The sequence below is a fragment of the Schistocerca gregaria genome, chromosome 5 (genome assembly GCF_023897955.1).
Source record: "Schistocerca gregaria isolate iqSchGreg1 chromosome 5, iqSchGreg1.2, whole genome shotgun sequence".
Classification (NCBI taxonomy): Eukaryota; Metazoa; Arthropoda; class Insecta; order Orthoptera; family Acrididae; genus Schistocerca; species Schistocerca gregaria.
The window spans coordinates 7428258-7448681 of NC_064924.1; the positions used below are offsets into that span (position 1 = coordinate 7428258).

At 42.2% G+C, this 20424-nt stretch overlaps 1 protein-coding gene across 1 annotated transcript in view; it reads left to right on the plus strand.

The window, feature by feature from the left end:
• The first annotated feature begins 3976 nt into the window (after window positions 1-3976).
• The window catches only part of LOC126272661 (venom dipeptidyl peptidase 4-like), a 317380-nt gene continuing 300932 nt past the window's right edge, over window positions 3977-20424 (plus strand). Inside the window, exon 1 of the mRNA XM_049975673.1 lies at window positions 3977-3999. Coding sequence (XP_049831630.1) covers window positions 3977-3999 — 23 coding nt within the window. The remainder of the gene's footprint in view (window positions 4000-20424) is intronic.

Below are 20424 nucleotides of genomic sequence, written 5' to 3' on the forward strand. Positions count from 1 at the left end.
ACTATTGCTAACAATAGGCTCCGTAACATATCAATTTTATATCTTGCTGGCTATTTCCTTAAATAAAGTCCTTTAACATCTTCGATATTTCATCTTAGATGCAGGCATAAATTCTTACATAGCACTGAACAATAGTGATTGCGGACCACGCCAAACACGCGTTCGCCGTCTTTAAAAAATATATCAGGACTGTAGTAACAGAAGAGGATTACAATTTTTCAGCTGTCAAAAAATAAGAAACACAAAATATCTCTATCGATACAATTTATGAACAATTCGTATTCTGCGCCGTGGCGCGCAAGATTTCTTTGAAATATCAGGTGGTCGCTGTTCAGCCACCATGTAAGAAATTTTTACGCAAATGGTGTGGCTTTTCTGAGCCTGCATGGTTAGATTATCGAACGTAAGTTTATTTAAGCTATCGAAAACGATACTAATGTTACAACTCTTCCCGATAAATCGAAGTCGACCATTCGCCTTCCCTACCACAGTCCTCACATATTCGTTCCAGTCCATGTCGCTTTCAACGTTATACCCAATTATTTAAATTACAGGAATTCGCCAAAGAGAATAATCCTAATGCTGTATCCGAATATAACTACTTATTTCCTTTACTCATCAGCATTAAGTTACATTTTTCTACATTTAGAGCTAGCTGCCATGCATCAAACCGACTAGAAATTGTCTGTCATTTTTTATCCTTCCACAGTCTTCAACGAAGAGACATTATCGCCAAACAACCGCACATTGCTGTCCATCCTCTACGCCAAATCATGTATGTACATAGAAAGTAATAGCGGTTCTATCACACTTCCTGGGCTTTCCTGACGAAACCGTCTTCTCCGATGAACACCCGCCGTCGAGGGCGACATACTCTGTTCTATTATTTAAAAGGTCTTCGAGCCACTCAAATACCTGTGAACCTGTTCCGTATGCTCGTACCTTCTTTAAACGCCTGCAGTGGGGCATGGTGTCAAAGCTTGTTCGAAATCTACGAATATGGAATCTGCCTGTTGTCAATCATCCGCTGTTCGCAGTGCATCATGTGAGGAAAGTGCAAGCAGAGTTTCGCACCAGCGACGCTTTCTATAACCGTACTGATTCGTAGATATAAGCTTTTATGTCTCTAGGAAATGTATTATATTCGAACTGACAGTATTTTTTTTGTTAGGGAGGTATGAAACGATTTATTATTCAAAACACAAAAACACTAGCCAGACGCATTGACATTCTCAAAACATGTTCTAAGTGACAACTTCCTGCTTACAAGCGCCTGCGTTCCAACTTCCCCATATGGTGTCGAAAACTGCTGGCGTGTTCCGTATTTAGTCAAACGTTCTTTCTGATACGATCACTTATATCGTCGACATTGGGTACGGCAGTTAAGCAAAAACGCCATTGTATTCAAATATGGTGATCGGACAGGCCGTGCTATGTATCCCACTAGACCAGTCAACCTGTTCGAAAACTGGCTATCGAGACATTGAGAAACTATGCGTCCGAAGTGAGGTGAAGCACTTTCGTGAAGGAACCACATTCCTTTGATGACTTTCAAACTTACGTCATCAAGTAAATGAAGGAACTTATTTCTGGTAAATTGTAGATATGTTTGTTTAGTAAGACGTGGCGTAAAAAAAAAGGGACCAGTAAGAGGGGATGATGATGATGATGATGATGATTCCACCCGACACGTTGAGACCCAACATCGGTTACCTTTCTTGGCGCACTTCGTAAGGGATTTTATAAGCTCAGAGATGATTGTTATAATAATTGGATGGTGTTGGTGTGTTGGGGCTTATGGGCGCTCAACATCGAGGTCATCAGTGCCCTGACACACATTAAAAGCTACGAATGTGGACAGACCTAAGAAAACTAAAGCACACACTCAAAGAAAGCAGGAAAATAAGATAATAATTGGAGATCCCAACACGTGATGGCGCTGAGCACTATGCGACTTAACTGCTTTGGTCATCAGTCGCCTGGAACTTAGAACTAATTAAACGTAACTAACCTAAGGATATCACACACATCCATGCCTGAGGCAGGATTCGAACCTGCGACCGTAACGGTCTCGCGGTTCCAGACTGACGCGCCTAGAACCGCTTGGCCACACCGGCCGGCCCACCACGTGAAAAGGCAGCCTCATTAGTAAATAAGGCACATAATGAGAACTGCAGACACACACCGCTTTTCCCTAACATGCATAGACAGGCAATTGCTCTTAGCCAAACTTATGGCTCATTTCATTTTTCGATCCGTTGAATGTGGTACGGTTACAGAACATTTTCACGCTCAATGTTCCAGACCATCATGTGATAAACGCTTCCCCTTCTCGCAGCCCTCTTTATACAAGCTGTTGGAGTGTCATTCGCAGGACAAAGAACACGTTCTTAAAGCTCAGTCGTTCGTGCATTGCGTAGTCTCCCACGGTCTGCAACGCACTTCTCAAATGAGCGCCTGTCTCTCGCAAGCGTTGGAGGAGTCGTACAAACGTTCTTGCACAAGGCAGTTACTTTCCAGGGTAACATTCAGAAAAACGCTGACGTGCTGTGTCCGCATTCCCATCTCCTAGGCCGTACATGTACTGCATGTCTGTTATTTCAGAGACTGAATGCGTCGTTGTAATGTGTTGTAGTGAAACGTACCCAAAAAAACAGAACAAACGAGTCACACAAACAAACAAAAAACAACAAATACCTTGACCAATTGTAAACAGAGAAGTAAGTAAAAATGCACATCTGAGGTAAATTGAGCAACCAGCGGTCGTTACAATGAACTCCATTCACGCATCCCTAACGAAGGATTTTCGGACATACTAACTTGTAATATTTTGATGACAACAATAGATGTCTCAAGTGCGATACATATTTTTACACAACATGTGTTCCAGCCCAGTAGGTCGGTAGTGGAATCTTCTTTAATTAATGAGACATGTGTTGTTTGATTATTGATTTCGGAATAGCAAAACTTTTAACCCTGTCTCTCAGATCAAAGTGATCATTGCGGCCCTCATTTCGACTGATTCTGCAAGTTGTTTATTTTTTCATAGCTGTTAGTTGTGTATGTAAACTGGTTTCCTAGTTTTAAACATTCTTGCAGGTCTGTGCTGTAAAGCGAATCTGAACAATGTTTACATAAAGAACATTTGATGAAATGAGTCGCCAGATCCATCTGAAACTGTTTCTCTGTATTGAAACTGTCTTTTATCGAAAATAATTAGAGAATGTAAGACTGTATAATAAGTAAGTTGTCCCGCGAAATGCTGTATTGCGCAGTGCTGTTAACAATGCTACAATGTGTGATGTCAGAGTATGTGTCATGCAATTACAACACACAAGATCTAGGAAGGTAAAAGTTCTTCATAAAATTATAAACTGAACTTTGGAAGAATAACTGTCCAAAATGCATCTGTAGAAATTTCGCTGCAAATTTACGTACCAAAACTGACTAAACAAAATTCCAAAGCCTAAATGGAACACACGTGAGCACTTAAGCTGCGCAGTAAGAACAAGAATGAGGGAAATTAAATCTGAACTTGAAGGAAACTAAACTTAATAATAATTCTGTCCTGCCATCTTTAACTGTGAGCTTTCTGTGTCCTATCTGTGGTTTTAAACTAGCTCTAAAATATTTTCATGACTTACGTTGTGGTTAAGGAAAGTCTATATGCCTCGGAAGTGATGTATCTTAAATTGCATCGCTGCAGAAAATCTGCCAACTGCAATGCAAGGAAAAGCATCTATGCGTATCACGCCGCGAGTTATATCTCGAGCACCTGTATTCCACTAAGTCCAATGTAGAGATACAAAATTGCAAAATTAAACGTTCATGAGGAGACGCTAGGAGACTTAATGACTGGAAAGAGACAAACATTCAAAACCTGTATTGTGCAAGAGTGATTACTTGACAACTATAACCTTTATGATCCAATAGGCCAGCAGCATTAAAGATATCTCTCAAAGATGTTAACGGCTAGATGGCCATCTTCAGACCATGTGCGTAAGTTACATCATTTTTTCAATTTCATTATAATATTAGTTATCGTGTTTCATATATACAAATACGTATCGTCTGTGGTCATTATCACTCTGTATTCCATTACGGCTTGATGTAGATTTAGGACTCTTATGTTATAACCTGTTTTGCCGTTTGCTGCTGTTAATAGTCCTTTCTCGCAGTTTGTATAATTTGACCTTTTAGTCATCACACTTGAGAAGAATGAAATTGGCGACAGTTGGACACAGATATTACATGGTTACACTTGTTATGGCGCGTTCGTTATTATGGGCTGCATGTATGATCTATGTAATCGATGTGCCTATGGTTCGTTGTCTGTGTACGTCTGATACCTTTGGTTAGGTATTCGACATAATTTTGGAAGCAATGTTTGCTTTAAACCCGTTCGCAACAGAATATATTGCGACGGTGACCACTGATAATACATGGACGTAATTACAAAATTTGTGTATCTGAAAAATATATTTACGAACACTATTATATACTAGCATAAAAATATTTTCTAACTTCCGAAGATGGTCTAAAGACGGAAATATAGCCTGAATGGATCCATCACAATATAACACTAAACTCGTACAGCAGCATTTTGGACTCCGTTGCGGTATTACAACGTTCTTCACTAAATGTAGATATTATAAAAAATGACTCTACCATGAAATTAGGTAATAGAATGGCAAATTAGTGGTGACACCATAACTCCTGGGCGCAAGCCATGTGTGCAGATAACTTTGTTTAATCACCTCCTCACAATCAAACTAATCCGAACCAACAAGACGACATGCTACACAATTTGCCTTTCTCAAACTCATAACAATTCTTGCTTAAGCAATCAGTGCAGGTACGACATTTCCTGAATATTTCTTGTTTAAAAAACTTTTCCAAAATCCGTATGCCCTGGTTTATTTTATTTTATCTCAATGCTACCAGTTTCAGGAACTCAATATTGCCATTTTCAGGTCCCTTTATAATAAAGGAGTATACATGTAGTGATATAAGGGTGTAGAGTTAAAGTTTACAATTGAAACGTATTCATAATGGCGCTTAACCTCAAATATTATCATAAACAACCGACCAGTTGCAATGGATAAAGAAATTCTTTACCTAGGTTTCCACAAACATAAATTTGTCTTCTTCAGAAGTTAACCTAAGGACAATGAACATAATAGCTTACATTAGAAAAGTATGAAACTTATAAGCCAAAAAGAAATTTTAAGGCAGATTAGAGAGCTCTTGCATTACGGAAGTATGATAACGACGACTGGTACTTACAATTTTACATTAGTGAGGAGTAATGTACCATCGCCGTTTTTACAATTGTCGACATAGATCCATGTGTCAAAAATAAAATATAGCCCTAGAACTAGGGTTTGTCACGTTAATATAAAATAGCTCATGGATCTTGCAGAGCTCACAACCGACTGAGTGTAATCGGGGAGCGTAGTTACTCTGAAACCAGGGCAGGTGGCCCTCGTGCCGAGAAACATCTGGCAATTGGCGTAAAAAGGCGACGTGTAAATTATCAGTATTAATAACATCCTTAGACAGAGTAACAATGAAAAAAGGAAGGAAATTAACACTCCCGTTATAACAGTATGGGAGCATTGGTGCAAATAATGTAGTTATACATAAAAAAGGCAAGTGGTAGGGTGAACTTTCATAGTGCACAATAAATGTAAGGTATCTTGAACATACGTTTAAGTAAATCAAAACAAAGACTAATACTTCCAAACCTGCTAAAACAACCTCACAGTATACTGTATCCTCTCTCAATAGAGAGAATGTGTGCAATGGAGACGTAGACTCAAAGTTTCATAGTTTAGCATCTATTCACAAGAAGCACTAACAACAATAGTAACGGTCAAAACATTCATGATCAGCCCGCGTCTAAAAGTTGTCAGTAGCTCAGACGTAACGTATACTTCTTGTAATATACAGGCTACGAAATAAGTGTACTATCTACCGATGCCATTTTGTCTCGAAAACAATTCGACAGGACGTATTCAATGAGGCGTATCTGCATCAACTACGACTTTATGCTAAGAATATGCAAACACGCTGAAAGGCATCGTTCGACCCAAGCGGACAACGGAAACAAGTGTTCTGTCACTCCGTCCACATGGTCGAGTAAATTAAAATCTCAACCGTCCTGTCAGCGGATCAGTCAGAGGAGTACGGCCTCCACAGTACCACTTACAGAAATACTTCAGCTATGCAGCTAAGAACTGCTGCTGCCGTAGCAGACGAAAAACTATGCATAGTCTCTGTACCTTATCAGCGAATTAAAATTCGCCTAAGGATAAATGATACGAAAGACGTTTCAAACAGATAGCTTTCAATATCGCACACTTTTAGAATGAACCTCGTACGCTCTTTTTTCCTCTTGACTGTAAGGTTTTCGGAGGTTTTTCTGTCAAAGGACAGCTTATCTTACTACCATTAGTAAATACGTTCCTCCATTTGATTTATTCTGTCAATCTGCCATCTTCAGTGTGGTTAACTGTTATAAAACTGGCACATCATGCTGTTTCGACACGTAACAGTTTTTAAACTGTCTTTATCTTTTGCAATACGTCCTATCTTCCAAAGCGGCTTAAGGTAAACACAACTAATCCCTCCCCTTCCTTATCTGCTTGTCACAGTAGCAAAGTACCTCACGCAGGCCGTACTGCAGTATCCACTCATCTGACAGTTGTCCTAACCACGAAGTTTGCAGGAACGTTTTGAGCACACACGGATCCCTTGCCACAGAGTGTTGCTTATACTAGAGCGCTTTACTAAAGAAAACCATCACTCACAGCTGACTACTGCTCAAGATGATTCTCCGGGAATATCTACACTCCTGGAAATTGAAATAAGAACACCGTGAATTCATTGTCCCAGGAAGGGGAAACTTTATTGACACATTCCTGGGGTCAGATACATCACATGATAACACTGACAGAACCACAGGCACATAGACACAGGCAACAGAGCATGCACAATGTCGGCACTAGTACAGTGTATATCCACCTTTCGCAGCAATGCAGGCTGCTATTCTCCCATGGAGACGATCGTAGAGATGCTGGATGTAGTCCTGTGGAACGGCTTGCCATGCCATTTCCACCTGGCGCCTCAGTTGGACCAGCGTTCGTGCTGGACGTGCAGACCGCGTGAGACGACGCTTCATCCAGTCCCAAACATGCTCAATGAGGGACAGTTCCGGAGATCTTGCTGGCCAGGGTAGTTGACTTACACCTTCTAGAGCACGTTGGGTGGCACGGGATACATGCGGACGTGCATTGTCCTGTTGGAACAGCAAGTTCCCTTGCCGGTCTAGGAATGGTAGAACGATGGCGTCGATGACGGTTTGGATGTACCATGCACTATTCAGTGTCCCCTCGACGATCACCAGAGGTGTACAGCCAGTGTAGGAGATCGCTCCCCACACCATGATGCCGGGTGTTGGCCCTGTGTGCCTCGGTCGTATGCAGTCCTGATTGTGGCGCTCACCTGCACGGCGCCAAACACGCATACGACCATCATTGGCACCAAGGCAGAAGCGACTCTCATCGCTGAAGACGACACGTCTCCATTCGTCCCTCCATTCACGCCTGTCGCGACACCACTGGAGGCGGGCTGCACGATGTTGGGGCGTGAGCGGAAGACGGCCTAACGGTGTGCGGGACCGTAGCCCAGCTTCATGGAGACGGTTGCGAACGGTCCTCGCCGATACCCCAGGAGCAACAGTGTCCCTAATTTGCTGGGAAGTGGCGGTGCGGTCCCCTACGGCACTGAGTAGGATCCTACGGTCTTGGCGTGCATCCGTGTGTCGCTGCGGTCCGGTTCCAGGTCGACGGGCACGTGCACCTTCCGCCGACCACTGGCGACAACAATAACTGCGATGGAGCTCCGTATGCCACGGCAACCTGGCTGACACAGACGGCGGCGGTGCACAAATGCTGCGCAGCTAGCGCCATTCGACGGCCAACACCGCGGTTCCTGGTGTGTCCGCTGTGCCGTGCGTGTGATCATTGCTTGTACAGCCCTCTCGCAGTGTCCGGAGCAAGTATGGTGGGTCTGACACACCGGTGTCAATGTGTTCTTTTTTCCATTTCCAGGAGTGTATATATAATTTGTGCTATAATGTCATGCCCCCCCCCCCCCCCCCCCCCGTTGAACCATGGACCTTGCCGTTGGTGGGGAGGCTTGCGTGCCTCAACAATACAGAGAGCAGTATCCTAGGTGCAACCACAACGGAGGGGTATCTGTTGAGAGGCCAGACAAACGTGTGGTTCCTGAAGAGGGGCAGCAGCCTTTTCAGTAGTTGCAGGGGCAACAGTCTGGATGATTGACTGATCTGGCCTTGTAACATTAACCAAAACGGCTTTGCTCTTGTGGTTAACGGCTGAAAGCAAGAGGAAACTACAGACGTAATTTTTCCCGAGGGCATGCAGCTTTACTGTATGGTTAAATGATGCTGGCGTCCTCTTGGATAAAATATTCAGGAGGTAAAATAGTGCCCCATTCGGATCTCTGGGCGGGGACTACTCAGGAGGACATCGTTACCAGGAGAAAGAAAGAAAGCGGATCGGAGCGGTGTATGGCAGATCCCTTAATGGGGCAGGTAGGTTAGAAAATTTAAAAAGGGAAATGGATAGGTTAAAGTTAGATATAGTGGGAATTAGCGACGTTCGGTGGCAGGAGGAACAAGACTTTTGGTCAGGTGAATACTGGGTTATCAATACAAAATCAAATAGGAGTAATGCGGGAGTAGGTTTAATAATGAATAGGAAAATAAGAGTTCGGGTAAGCTACTACAAACAGCATAGTGAACGTATTATAGTGGCAAAGATAGACACTAAGCCCACGCCTACTACAGCAGTACAAGTTTATATGCCAACTAGCTCTGCAGATGACGAAGAAATTGAAGAAATGTATGATGAGATAAAAGAAATTATTCAGGTAGTGAAGGGAGACGAAAATTTAATACTCATGGGTGGCTGGAATTCGACAGTAGGAAAAGAGAGAGAAGGAAACGTAGTAGGTGAATATGGATTGGGGCTAAGAAATGAAAGAGGAAGCCGTCTGTTAGAATTTTGCACGGAGCATAACTTAATGATAGCTAACATTTGGTTGAAGAATCATAATAGAAGGTAGTATACATGGAAGAATCCTGGAGATAATAAAAGGTATCAGATTATATAATGGTAAGCCAGAGATTTAGGAACCAGGTTTTAAATTGTAAGACATTTCCAGGGGCATATGTGGACTGAACACAAACTATTGGTTGTAAACTGTAGATTACAACTGAAGAAACTCCAAGAAGGTGGGAATTTAAGGAGATGGGACCTGGATAAACTGAAAGAACCTGAGGTTGTACAGAGTTTCAGGGAGAGCATAAGGGAACAATTAAGAGAAATAGGGAAAAGAAATACAGTAGAAGAAGAATGGGTAGCTTTGAGAGATGAAGTAGTCAAGGCAGCAGAGGATCAAGTAGGTAAAAAGACGAGGGCTGGTAGAAATCCTTGGGTAACAGAAGAAATATTGAATTTAATTGATGAAAGGAGAAAATATAAAATTGCACTAAATGAAGCAGGCAAAAAGGAATACAAACGTCTCAAAAATGAGATCGAGAGGAAGTGCAAAATGGCTAAGCAGGGATGGTTAGAGGACAAATGTAAGGATGTAGAGGCTTACCTCACTAGGGGTAAGATAGATACCGCCTACAGGATAATTAAAGAGACCTTTGGAGAAAAGAGAGCCACTTGTATGAATATCAAGAGCTAGATGGAATCCCAGTTCTAAGCAAAGAGTGGAAAGTAGAAAGGTGGAAGGAGTATATAGAGGGTCTATACAAGAGCGATGTACTTGAGGACAATATTATGGAAATGGAAGAGGATGTAGATGAAGATGAAATGGGAGATACGATACTGCGTGAAGAGTTTGACAGAGCACTGAAATACCTGAGTCGAAACAAGGCCCCGGGAGTAGACAACATTCCATTGGAACTACTGACGGCCTTGGGAGAGCCAGTGCTGACAAAACTCTACCATCTGGTGAGAGAGATATATGAGACAGGCGAAATACCCTCAGACTTCAAGAAGAATATAATAATTCCAATCCCAAAGAAAGCAGGTGTTGACCGATGTGAAAATTACCGAACTATCAGTTTAATAAGTCACAGCTGCAAAAGGTTGTAGCCTATCCCCGATGTTATTCAATCTGTATATTGAGCAAGCAGTAAAGGAAACAAAAGAAAAATTCGGAGCAGGTATTAAAATCCATTGAGAAGAAATAAAAACTTTAAGGTTCGCCTATGACATTGTAATTCTGTCAGAGACAGCAAAGGACTTGGAAGAGCAGTTGAACGGAATGGACAATGTCTTCAAAGAAGGATATAAGATGAACATCAACAAAAGTAAAACGAGGATAATAGAATGTAGTCAAATTAAGTCGGGTGATGCTGAGGGAATTAGATTAGGAAATGAGACACTTAAAGTAGTAAAGCAGTTTTGCTATTTGGGGAGCAAAATAAATGATGATGGTCGAAGTAGATAGTAGAGAATATAAATTGTAGACTGGTAACGGCAAGGAAAGCATTTCTGAAGAAGAGAAATTTGTTAACGTCAAATATAGATTTAAGTGTCAGGAAGTCGTTTCTGAAAGTATTTGTGTGGAGTGTAGCCATGTATGGAAGTGAAACATGGACGATAAACAGTTTAGACAAGAAGAGAATAGAAGCTTTCGAAATGTGGTGCTACAGAGGAATGCTGAAGATTAGATGGGTAGATCAGGTAACTAATGAGGAGGTGTTGAATAGGATTGGGGAGAAGTTTGTGGCACAACTTGATTAGAAGAAGGGATCGGTTGGTAGGACATGGTCGGTGGCATCAAGGGATCACAAATTTAGCATTGGAGGGCAGCGTGAAGGATAAAAATCGCAGAGGGAGACCAAGAGATGAATACACTAAGCAGATTCAGAAGGATGTAGGTTGCAGTAGGTACTGGGAGATGAAGGAGCTTGCACAGGATAGATTAGCATGGAGAGCTGCATCAAACCAGTCTCAGGACTGAAGACCACAACAACAACAACAATGTCATCACCTAAGTGATCTGTCTCGCGTGAACTGCCTTCTTGCGATTCAGTCACCGATAATGACGCCCCCAACCCCTTTTGTGTTTGTGTCGTCTGAGATGAGTACACGCATCGTCCGCTTACCACTACTAGCTAACAAACCCGGGTGTTTGACAGTTTTCTGTTAGAAACGAAAACAAGAAATTGGCCAGCTGCGAGTAGGACTCGACAGCTGAGGGCTCCGTACAAACTTAATCGTGTGTATAGATAGTTCATCTGTTCCAGCCATTGATGATATTGATAACTTTTGCCTGTTACTGAGATTGATACTGGCAAGATATCGGTCGCAGGGAATGCTACAGTTTCGAATCGGAAATCGGATAACAAATCTACATCTACATGGCTACTCTGCAAATCATTTAAGTGACTGGCAGAGTGTTTATCGAACTACCTTCACAATAACAAACGAAATACTTTTTGCATGTGATATGAATACAAATTAACAATTTTTGGAGTTTTCCTTTATTTGTTACTGCGAAACGTTGCTTCTTGCCAAATTTCGCTATTTTAAGTCAACCTGAAGACCCTATTGGTTTTAATAAGTGAGTTTTGGAGTACCAAAATACGTCACATAATCAGCCGTATCTTTAGATTGAAGCGACTTAGTTTCAAATTTTTTATAGCTCCTAGGATGCTCGGTCCTTAATTTGTGACATAAACGTCAACTAAATATGTCTACCCTTTCGCGATAAGAAAGGGCTCTTGACAGACCGACCATAAATCGATCATATAAGGGTTGAGTTTTTACAGTTTGAGGCACGGAACCCTAGGAATAAACTGTTTGTAGTGAAGTATCGAATAAAATTTCATTTCCACGTTTTCGTGAAAACACCTCTGAAATTACGAAACAGTCCTGCATAGAAATATGCATAATGTATAAGTACAGTATCCAAATTATGAAACCTGATCCCGGACAGTTTCTGCACGCTGGGCGCAGCTGCTTCTCGTTTCTACAACACGATATCGTAAACGCCTTCATGGCAACGCATCTTTATAGCTATATACGCGGTTATCGTTTCCGCCTGCAGTTGTTTGCGTTTCGCAGTTCAAAGCTGTCAAAAGTGCTGACAGGAGTCCCGGATTTCGGGCAGCTGACTTGACCATAGCAGTGTCTCAGAAGTAAACAATAAATGCGTTAGAACTTCATGCATGTTGCCGCATTTTTTCACGTATCTGTGTTCATGTCTGTTGGAACATCATATAGAGGGCCTCCAAGAAGCAAATATGCATAAGGCAGAAAATCACACACACACCTTTTATCTTAAGTCGTCCACTGTGGCCAAGTGGTTCTAGGCGCTTCAGTCCGGAACCACGCGACTGCTACGGTCGCAGGTTCGAATCCTGCCCCGGGCAGTGATGTCTTTAGGTTAGTTAGGTTTAAGTAGTTCTAAGTCTAGGGGAATGATGACCTCAGATGTTGAGTCCCATAGTGCTCACAGCCATTTTCATCTTAAAATACAGGGAACATATTAAAGTTTCTCTCCACACGTACTATTACTAAATTACGTAACACCTGTTGGATAACATTTCGTAAGACTGAGCGGCAGTGGTTAGCACACTGGACTCCTGATTTACGTTCTCCTTTATCTCACTAAATCGTTTCAGAAATATTCTGGGATTGTTCCTTTGAAAGGACACGCCCGACTTCCTTCTCCATCCTTCCCTCATCCGGTGAGATCGATGACATCGCTGTTTTTTTTCTCTCCTCCCAAATCAAGCAACCGTTTCGTGGGGGATGGATGTCATGACGTCAGATATTGCTGTGCCGCTATGCTGCTGTGTCGTTCACTAGTGCTCCGTAACCAGGAAATTGACATAACCGTACAGGAAGAAATCCAGTGGTTCAAATGGTTCTGAGCACTATGGAACTTAACATCTGAGGTCATCAGTCCCCTAGAACTTAGAACTACTTATACCTAACTAACCTAAGGACATCACATACATCCATGCACCAGGCGAGATTGAAACCTGCGACCGTAGCGATCGCGCGGTTCCGGACTGAAGCGCCTAGAACCGCTCCGCTAAAATACAGTGGTGTTAGGTCCGGTGATGGTGGAGGCCAGTTCATAATACAACAATGTCCGATCAATCTTCGTGGAAACGTTGTATGCAAATCTGCAGGGATATCTAACCCCCAATGAGATGGCGCACCATCTTGTTGGAAAATTAAGTCCAGAACAACAAATAACTAAAAGATACAGACGTAGGTATTGGTTGTGATTGCCGTTTCACTGAAGAAACAAAGATTCTATGATTTTGTTGTGGTTAAGACCGCAGAACACGTACAGCTTAGGGCTGACTAGAATGGTCTCAAACGCAGCATTGGTATTCTAGTATCACCAAATCATACCATTGTGTCGATTGTTAACACTGTTCAAATGTAACGTGGGAGCGTGTGAGAAAGAACCCTTTTTTAGAGTGTCGTCGTCTTACTCAGTCTGTCAACATGGAAACAGTGATCGAACATGGTGGTGCAATGGTTCGCATACTGTACTCGCATTCTGGAGAACGACAGTTCAAGCCCGGGTCCCGATATTCTGATTAGGAGCATTCTTTATTGTACGACTTTATAATAGCGGAACAAACAGTGGTAGCAGTTACTTCTGTAAAATACCTGGGGGTATGCGTGCAGAACGATTTGAAGTGGAATAATCATATAAAATTAATTGTTGGTAAGGCGGGTACCAGGTTGAGAATCATTGGGAGAGTCCTTAGAAAATGTAGTCCATCAACAAAGGAGGTGGCTTACAAAACACTCGTTCGACCTGTACTTAAGTATTGCTCATCAGTGTGGGATCCGTACCAGATCGGGTTGACGGAGGAGATAGAGAAAATCCAAAGAAAAACGGCGCGTTTCGTCACAGGGTTATTTGGTAACCGTGATAGCGTTACGGAAATCTTTAGCAAACTCAAGTGGCAGACTCTGCAAGAGAGGCGCTCTGCATCGCGGTGTACCTTGCTCGCAAGGAAGAGGTATCAAATATATTGCTTCCCCCTACTTATACCTCCCGAGGAGATCACGAATGTAAAGTTAGAGAGATTCGAGGGCGCACGGAGGCTTTCAGACAGTCGTTCTTCCCGCGAACCGTACGCGACTGGAACAGAAAAGGGAGGTAATGACAGTGGCACGCAAAGTGCCCTCCGCCACACACCGTTGGGTGGCTTGTGGAGTATAAATGTAGATGTAGATGTAGATTAGGTTTCCCGATGATTTCCCTAAATCGTTCCAGCCAAATGCTGGAATGCTTCCTTTGAAAGGGCACGGTCGACTTCCTTCCCCACGTCTCCTAATCTGATGGGACCTAAGACCTCACTGTTTGGTCCTCCTCGCTCCCCCTCCCCCTCCCACACATCCCCCGATAACAACCAACCAATCAAACAACCATGGCAACAACAAAGTCAAAACAAGCGCAGTAATCCGTTGGTTCGAGGGACTGCACGTCTTGGACTTTGTTCACACGGAAAAGAACTTGTTTATTTAGGACATAGTGCACTGATGTCTGTGGAATCTGCGGACTGACTTCTTCGACTTCTCGCGAGAGCGTCTCACATTCTCTGAATTGTCTGCACACTACATCAAGGCCTACATGTTCTAGGAAGATCAGACAAGCTCCCTGTTCCTTTAAACGTCGCATACCACATACTGATGCTTTTAACATCTGATGGTTTTCTGTGATATGCCGTCAGGAATTTTCTCTGGACTGTTTCTGATGGCAGTGTCTGTCGATACCAGAGGACACATGGGACTTTCACCTGATCTGAATACATGTTTGCCAATGGTGTCAGATTCCAACGTAACGTAACTGGCCCCTTTAACAACCAAGGTAACAGTAAGTATGTATGTACACAAAAAATTGAATTTCACATTCAGTTAAAGATAAAAAGTATTGGTGTATATGGCATAATGTCATAATTCATACAGTCTGAATATTTGTAATCAGGGAAAGACTTCTGCTACCACCCGGTATTTGTGTAGATACATTCAGCGTCATATGTGGATAATGTCCGTAAAATATGTTCCGAACAGAATTAGTAGCGAAAAGTATCAATTTATACGTTGTGCTTGATGCGGCTGTTTTTCAGGCATCTCAGTGCTATACTTCATATCTCCTGAAGTATAATAGGTAGCTGATTCTTATGCCCCCCCCCCCCCTCCACGCGTAATTGTAGCCTGACTATAAGGGATATATGTAACAAGTGTGGTTACAATCCATCCAGTGGTTTCCCATGAGCGAACACACACTAATACATTATACAACGGAAATGACCTTCTTCCCTGCACTTTACAATGGTTTGCAGAGTAAGGCTGTACATAACCCTGATTTCAGTTTGGATTAAGCAGTCCCTGATGGAGCTAAAACTCGGTCCTAGCATGCAAATTTGCCAGTGAAGCACGTTACATTAGGAACATCAACAGAAAGCTGTAGTACGTATTTCTTAAATTGCTTACTGTGTTTCTACTGCTACGCTACGACATGGGCACTCCGCATTTTGAACGACTTACGAGGAGAACAGGGCAAGTGCCATTCGCTGAGTGTGGGAAGGGTCAAAATAAGCTAACATCTATCTCTGCTTAGACGTAGCTACTCGACTGTTTCTGTGAAAACAACGGTCGATCTTTTCGACGTACATTATGTGGCTTTTACCGAGTAAATAATTCAACCGAAGTGGTGGCACAGTGGCTAGCATGAGCCTTCACGTTTTCGCGCGTTCCGAACCAAATTACTTATAATTTTGTGTTCAGTTTTCATTTTTCCACCGATGTCCGTAGAAGAATACTACACGAATGTTTTCCGAATTATACTGAAATAACGTTGTCCTAATTCGTCTACTAATTGTGTGGCGAATGAATTTTAAAAAATGAGAAAAATTTTAAAATATTTTCGGCGAAATTGTTGAAGGATATCTTGAGCCATAATCAGCTGCAAGAACCAGTGTACGGAAAAGTTATCCGTTACGCGTGGTTTGATGCGAAATTATTGCTGATACTTGAAATCTTCATCAGTGTTATGACGTTTCTTTCCCGACGGATTCTTATGAAGAAATATCACTGTGGCAAACCTACCTTCGCTCGTGGTGTTCGGAATCTCTATTTTGAATGTTTCCATGATCGGTAAAGGGACTGCACCAAATCTTCCTGAAGAAGAAACATAAGAACAAAAGATATAGTAATATAAGAATTGGTATAAGAATAAGATATAAGAATATCAGAGTTTACAACGATTGTATACTCGAATATAGTAAATTATAAATGTATACCGTTATGGAACACAATTGTAATTTTAGAATCATTATAACTTCCTTGCATTCCCTAATTCGGTAATAAACATTCGTGTAGTAAAGTTCTGTGGACATAGGTAGACAAGTGAAAAAAAGAAAAAACAAATAAAAGCAACAATCGAGTTTCGAACTCGGGGAGCAAAAGTGAGAGGCCACAACGTTAACCAATGTGCCACTGTTTCACCTGAGGTTGTCACCCTCTAAAAGGAATCTAAAGCAGATTATTTTCTCATAAATAGTAGAGTATGTACTTATGAGCTGAGACACGTGTTCGCTTATTTTGAATCCTCGTCCACTGAGCGAACTTTCTGGGAAATAGGGTTATGGCACTTGTGTTCTCGTTAGACTAGGCCCCCTTCGGCAGGCAGCACATACAGCTTCAGTAGTTAGCTTACAGTCGCGTTTGCAGTCACTGATATTGGGAACATCTCTCTTGGGCCTGCAGCTTTTTTGTCAGCTCTGACGGCAATGGAATCGATTCAAGATCAGTCCTGGTAAGAATTTGTTCCCCTACCGTTTCTTGTACATGTTCCTTTACAGAAACCAATTGCTGCTGGTACATCACCGTGAAATATCTGTGCATGGTCTTTCAGTATGTTGAAAATTTAATTGCTGTTGGGTACCTAAGCTTATCCTCAACGTAAGAACTGTTGTGAATCTACATGACATACATAGTTCATTGGGACTGGGCTGTGGTGTATGACATACCACCGGCTAAAGTGGTTCAAATGGCTCTGAGCACTATGGGACTTAACTACTGAGGTCATCAGTCCCCTAGAACTTAGAACTACTTTAACCAACTAACCTAAGGACATCACACACATCCATGCCCGAGGCAGGGTTCGAACCTGCGATTGTAGCGGTCGCGCGGTTCCAGACTGTAGCGCCTAGAACCGGACATACCACCGGGCTGCAGCTGTTGTTCCTTTCTGAGAACCGTCACTTTGTTGCATAAATGACTTTTTGTCCTTTTCATTGGAAGTGCTATTTCCGTTTTCCTTAAAATTACTCTGTCCCATTTACCAACAAAGCCAATGATACCTCCTGATTAAGATTTTCCAACGAAGAAAGAAGCACAATTCGACTACCGTAACCTGAGTGGCGTTCTTATTCCTGCTCACTATATCAGAGAAAGAACAGTGTATAAAACTCCATTTATACTTACAATTCTGAAGTAACACTTTCTTTCCGTCTACACTGCAAGGAAAATTTATAAATTTTACAAGTTTGGGGCAGTGTAACAGTGCTACCAACTGTCTAGTGTCCCCTGCGGGCCGAACAGCACAATAACCCTGGGCTCAATGTGGGGCGGCGGTGGGGTGGGTTGATTGCTGTAGTTGTTGTGAACCACTGAGAGGGCTACGGCGGGACGAAACCTCCACGTCGTTTCTAGGTCGCCGGTTTCTCTCTCCCTCTCTCTCTCTCTCTCACTTGCTCTCTCTGTCTCTCTCTCTCAGAAACACACACACACTATTTACTTTATTTTTCTTTCTTGTGCTACGCTTTGATGATTCGTCTTCTGATACTGCTCCATATGGTGCTTTCTGTGGCACCCTAGTTTAATACCACACGTCTTCCCCGTAAGAACTTTTTGATGTCGAAAAAATGTAGTCATTAGTTACTTCTATTTGAACATGCCACACTGTCCGCTGTTTTCCACGTTCTTCCTCTAGTGTCATCGAAGACACTACAAAAAAAATCTAAAGGAACACTGAAAACAATTTGTCCTCCGATCTGTGGATGATTCGGACCCCCAGCTACTTCTTAGCTGCCTTGAAACTTATGTAAGTTGATAAGCAATTTCGAATCTGGTGTCTTTGGTGCGGCATCACTCTGTTAGAAGTGCAGGTTTGACAGTGATAATTCTAGCATGTTCACTTGGAGGTTGTGGAAATTCAGGGATATCTGGACATTTAAAAACGGATGACGTTTGGTATCACACAAAGCACAATATAGAGCAAAATCAACAACCCGCCTGCAGCACAAGATACAAACTAAAATTGGGATGAATATGTACTTGTCTTGTGTCAAACTGAAAATGCTAATTAAACTTTCTGGCGATATTACAGGCGGATTCAACAACAACTCGGTATATTTAAATGGCGTTTTGTGTGTCACTAGTGGCATGTAGTCACACAGTTTAGATAAGTGTTTATGAAACACTCGACATAGTTTCAGAAAACGGTACCGGCGTGAAACTGTTCTCGCTTTTGTGATATCTTGTCAGTAGCAGACGCAAGTGAGGAAACAGTCTTCCTAGTCTTCTCGAATGGCTCTCACTGTACCACACCAATTGATAAGAGCGATACCATCTTACGAGCTATTTCCTCGAACGTGACTGGCTGGAAGAGAACGAAACAGAGAGAGGTGGCATATTCGGGAGGATGACGGTTCAAACCCGCGTCCGGCCATCCTGATTCAGGTTTTCCGTGATTTTCCTAAATGCCTTCAGGCAAATACCGGCATGGTTCCTTCGACAGGGCACGGCCGACCTCCTCTCCAGCCCTTCTTTAACCTGATGTTACCGATGACATCGCTGGTTGGTCCCTTCCCCCCATATCAACCGACCAGAAACGAGACACTAATGTCCATTTAGGAATCATAATAGGACTTCAATAATCTGTTCCCTGATGTTACGTACTGAAAAGCATAGGTGATTGCCTACTGGAAGCGAATGCAGAACGATGTCAAATGTTTTAATTCGGTTCATTCAACAGTGGTTCTCCTTAAAAGAGAATACGTGTAATGCATTACATACAAAGAAGAGGAAACTTACAAAATTTCAGAAACACATCTGAAACATGTCGCGTCAGTAATGGTACGTAACGATACTGAAACTGTAAGTTACCTTATTTTTTCTTTAAACAAGTGTTGATGCAAAATTGATGCCCTGAAAATCACCCCCAGGCAATGAATGTGGCCCAATGGTACCGCGATTGGATGTTTCGATTCATGATAGGAGATGGAACGCTGACGAAAAACTCAAAAAGAGGCGGGAAAAGTTACTCGTAATACAACTGAATCTTGAACATGTACATGAAACTGCTGTCCATGTATTACGCAACCCTCAGCGTGTGGTAAATCACATATTTTATGTCCGATTTGTGCAAGAGAAATGTCTTTGTCTTCTGTTACGTACTTATGCAGTGTGATATCTTTTTAAAATTCAGTACATGTGGTGAAAGCAGAGATTGCCAATTACATAGTCTCAGTGGAACTGTATCAGCACAAACATATCTGGTTTACTGAAAATAATTCACAAAAAAGAAATTCTAGTAGGGAACGCATATGGAATGTAATCTGAATCAAATGCTAGAAATACACTGCACCAATGAAAATACACAAGAATTCTAACATGAAAGAAAATAAACGTGGTGGAAGTTGGCTATTTCAGGAAGAAGGTGCTTTAATGAACTGGCTAAGTTAAAATGTAGTAGATAAACAATATAATTAACCAGTAGATTATTAATAGACATTCGCCCCAGTGGTTCTCAACAAACAGCCGAAGTATCTCACATTCCTTCTAACCACTATCTCCCAATCACAAAAGGAATTTTATTACAGACGCGCCGAATGTTCTACGTGAGTGGAAAAAACTGCTGAACTGTCACTTGAATTTACAGATTTCTCGCTACGGTCGCAGGTTCGAATCCTGCCTCGGGCATGAATGTGTGTGATCTCGTTAGGTTAGTTAGGTTTAAGTAGTTCTGAGTTGTAGGGGACTGATGACCTCAGAAGTTAAGTCCCATAGTGCTCAGAGCGATTTGAACAGATTTCTAGCACAAAGATTCATATCACCAAGTGTTCTGAATGAACTGAAAATGTGAACAAAGACACGATGCTCTGCACGTGGAATATCTACGTAAAAGACACGGGAATCCGATATGACTTGACGTAACCCGGCAATCATCATCATTCCAAATCATATGAAAGCTACTGGAACGCAAGGAGCTTGCTACGGTCTCACCGTTATACTGAAGTTTGCTAGATCCATGCGTTCATGTTTGCGCAAG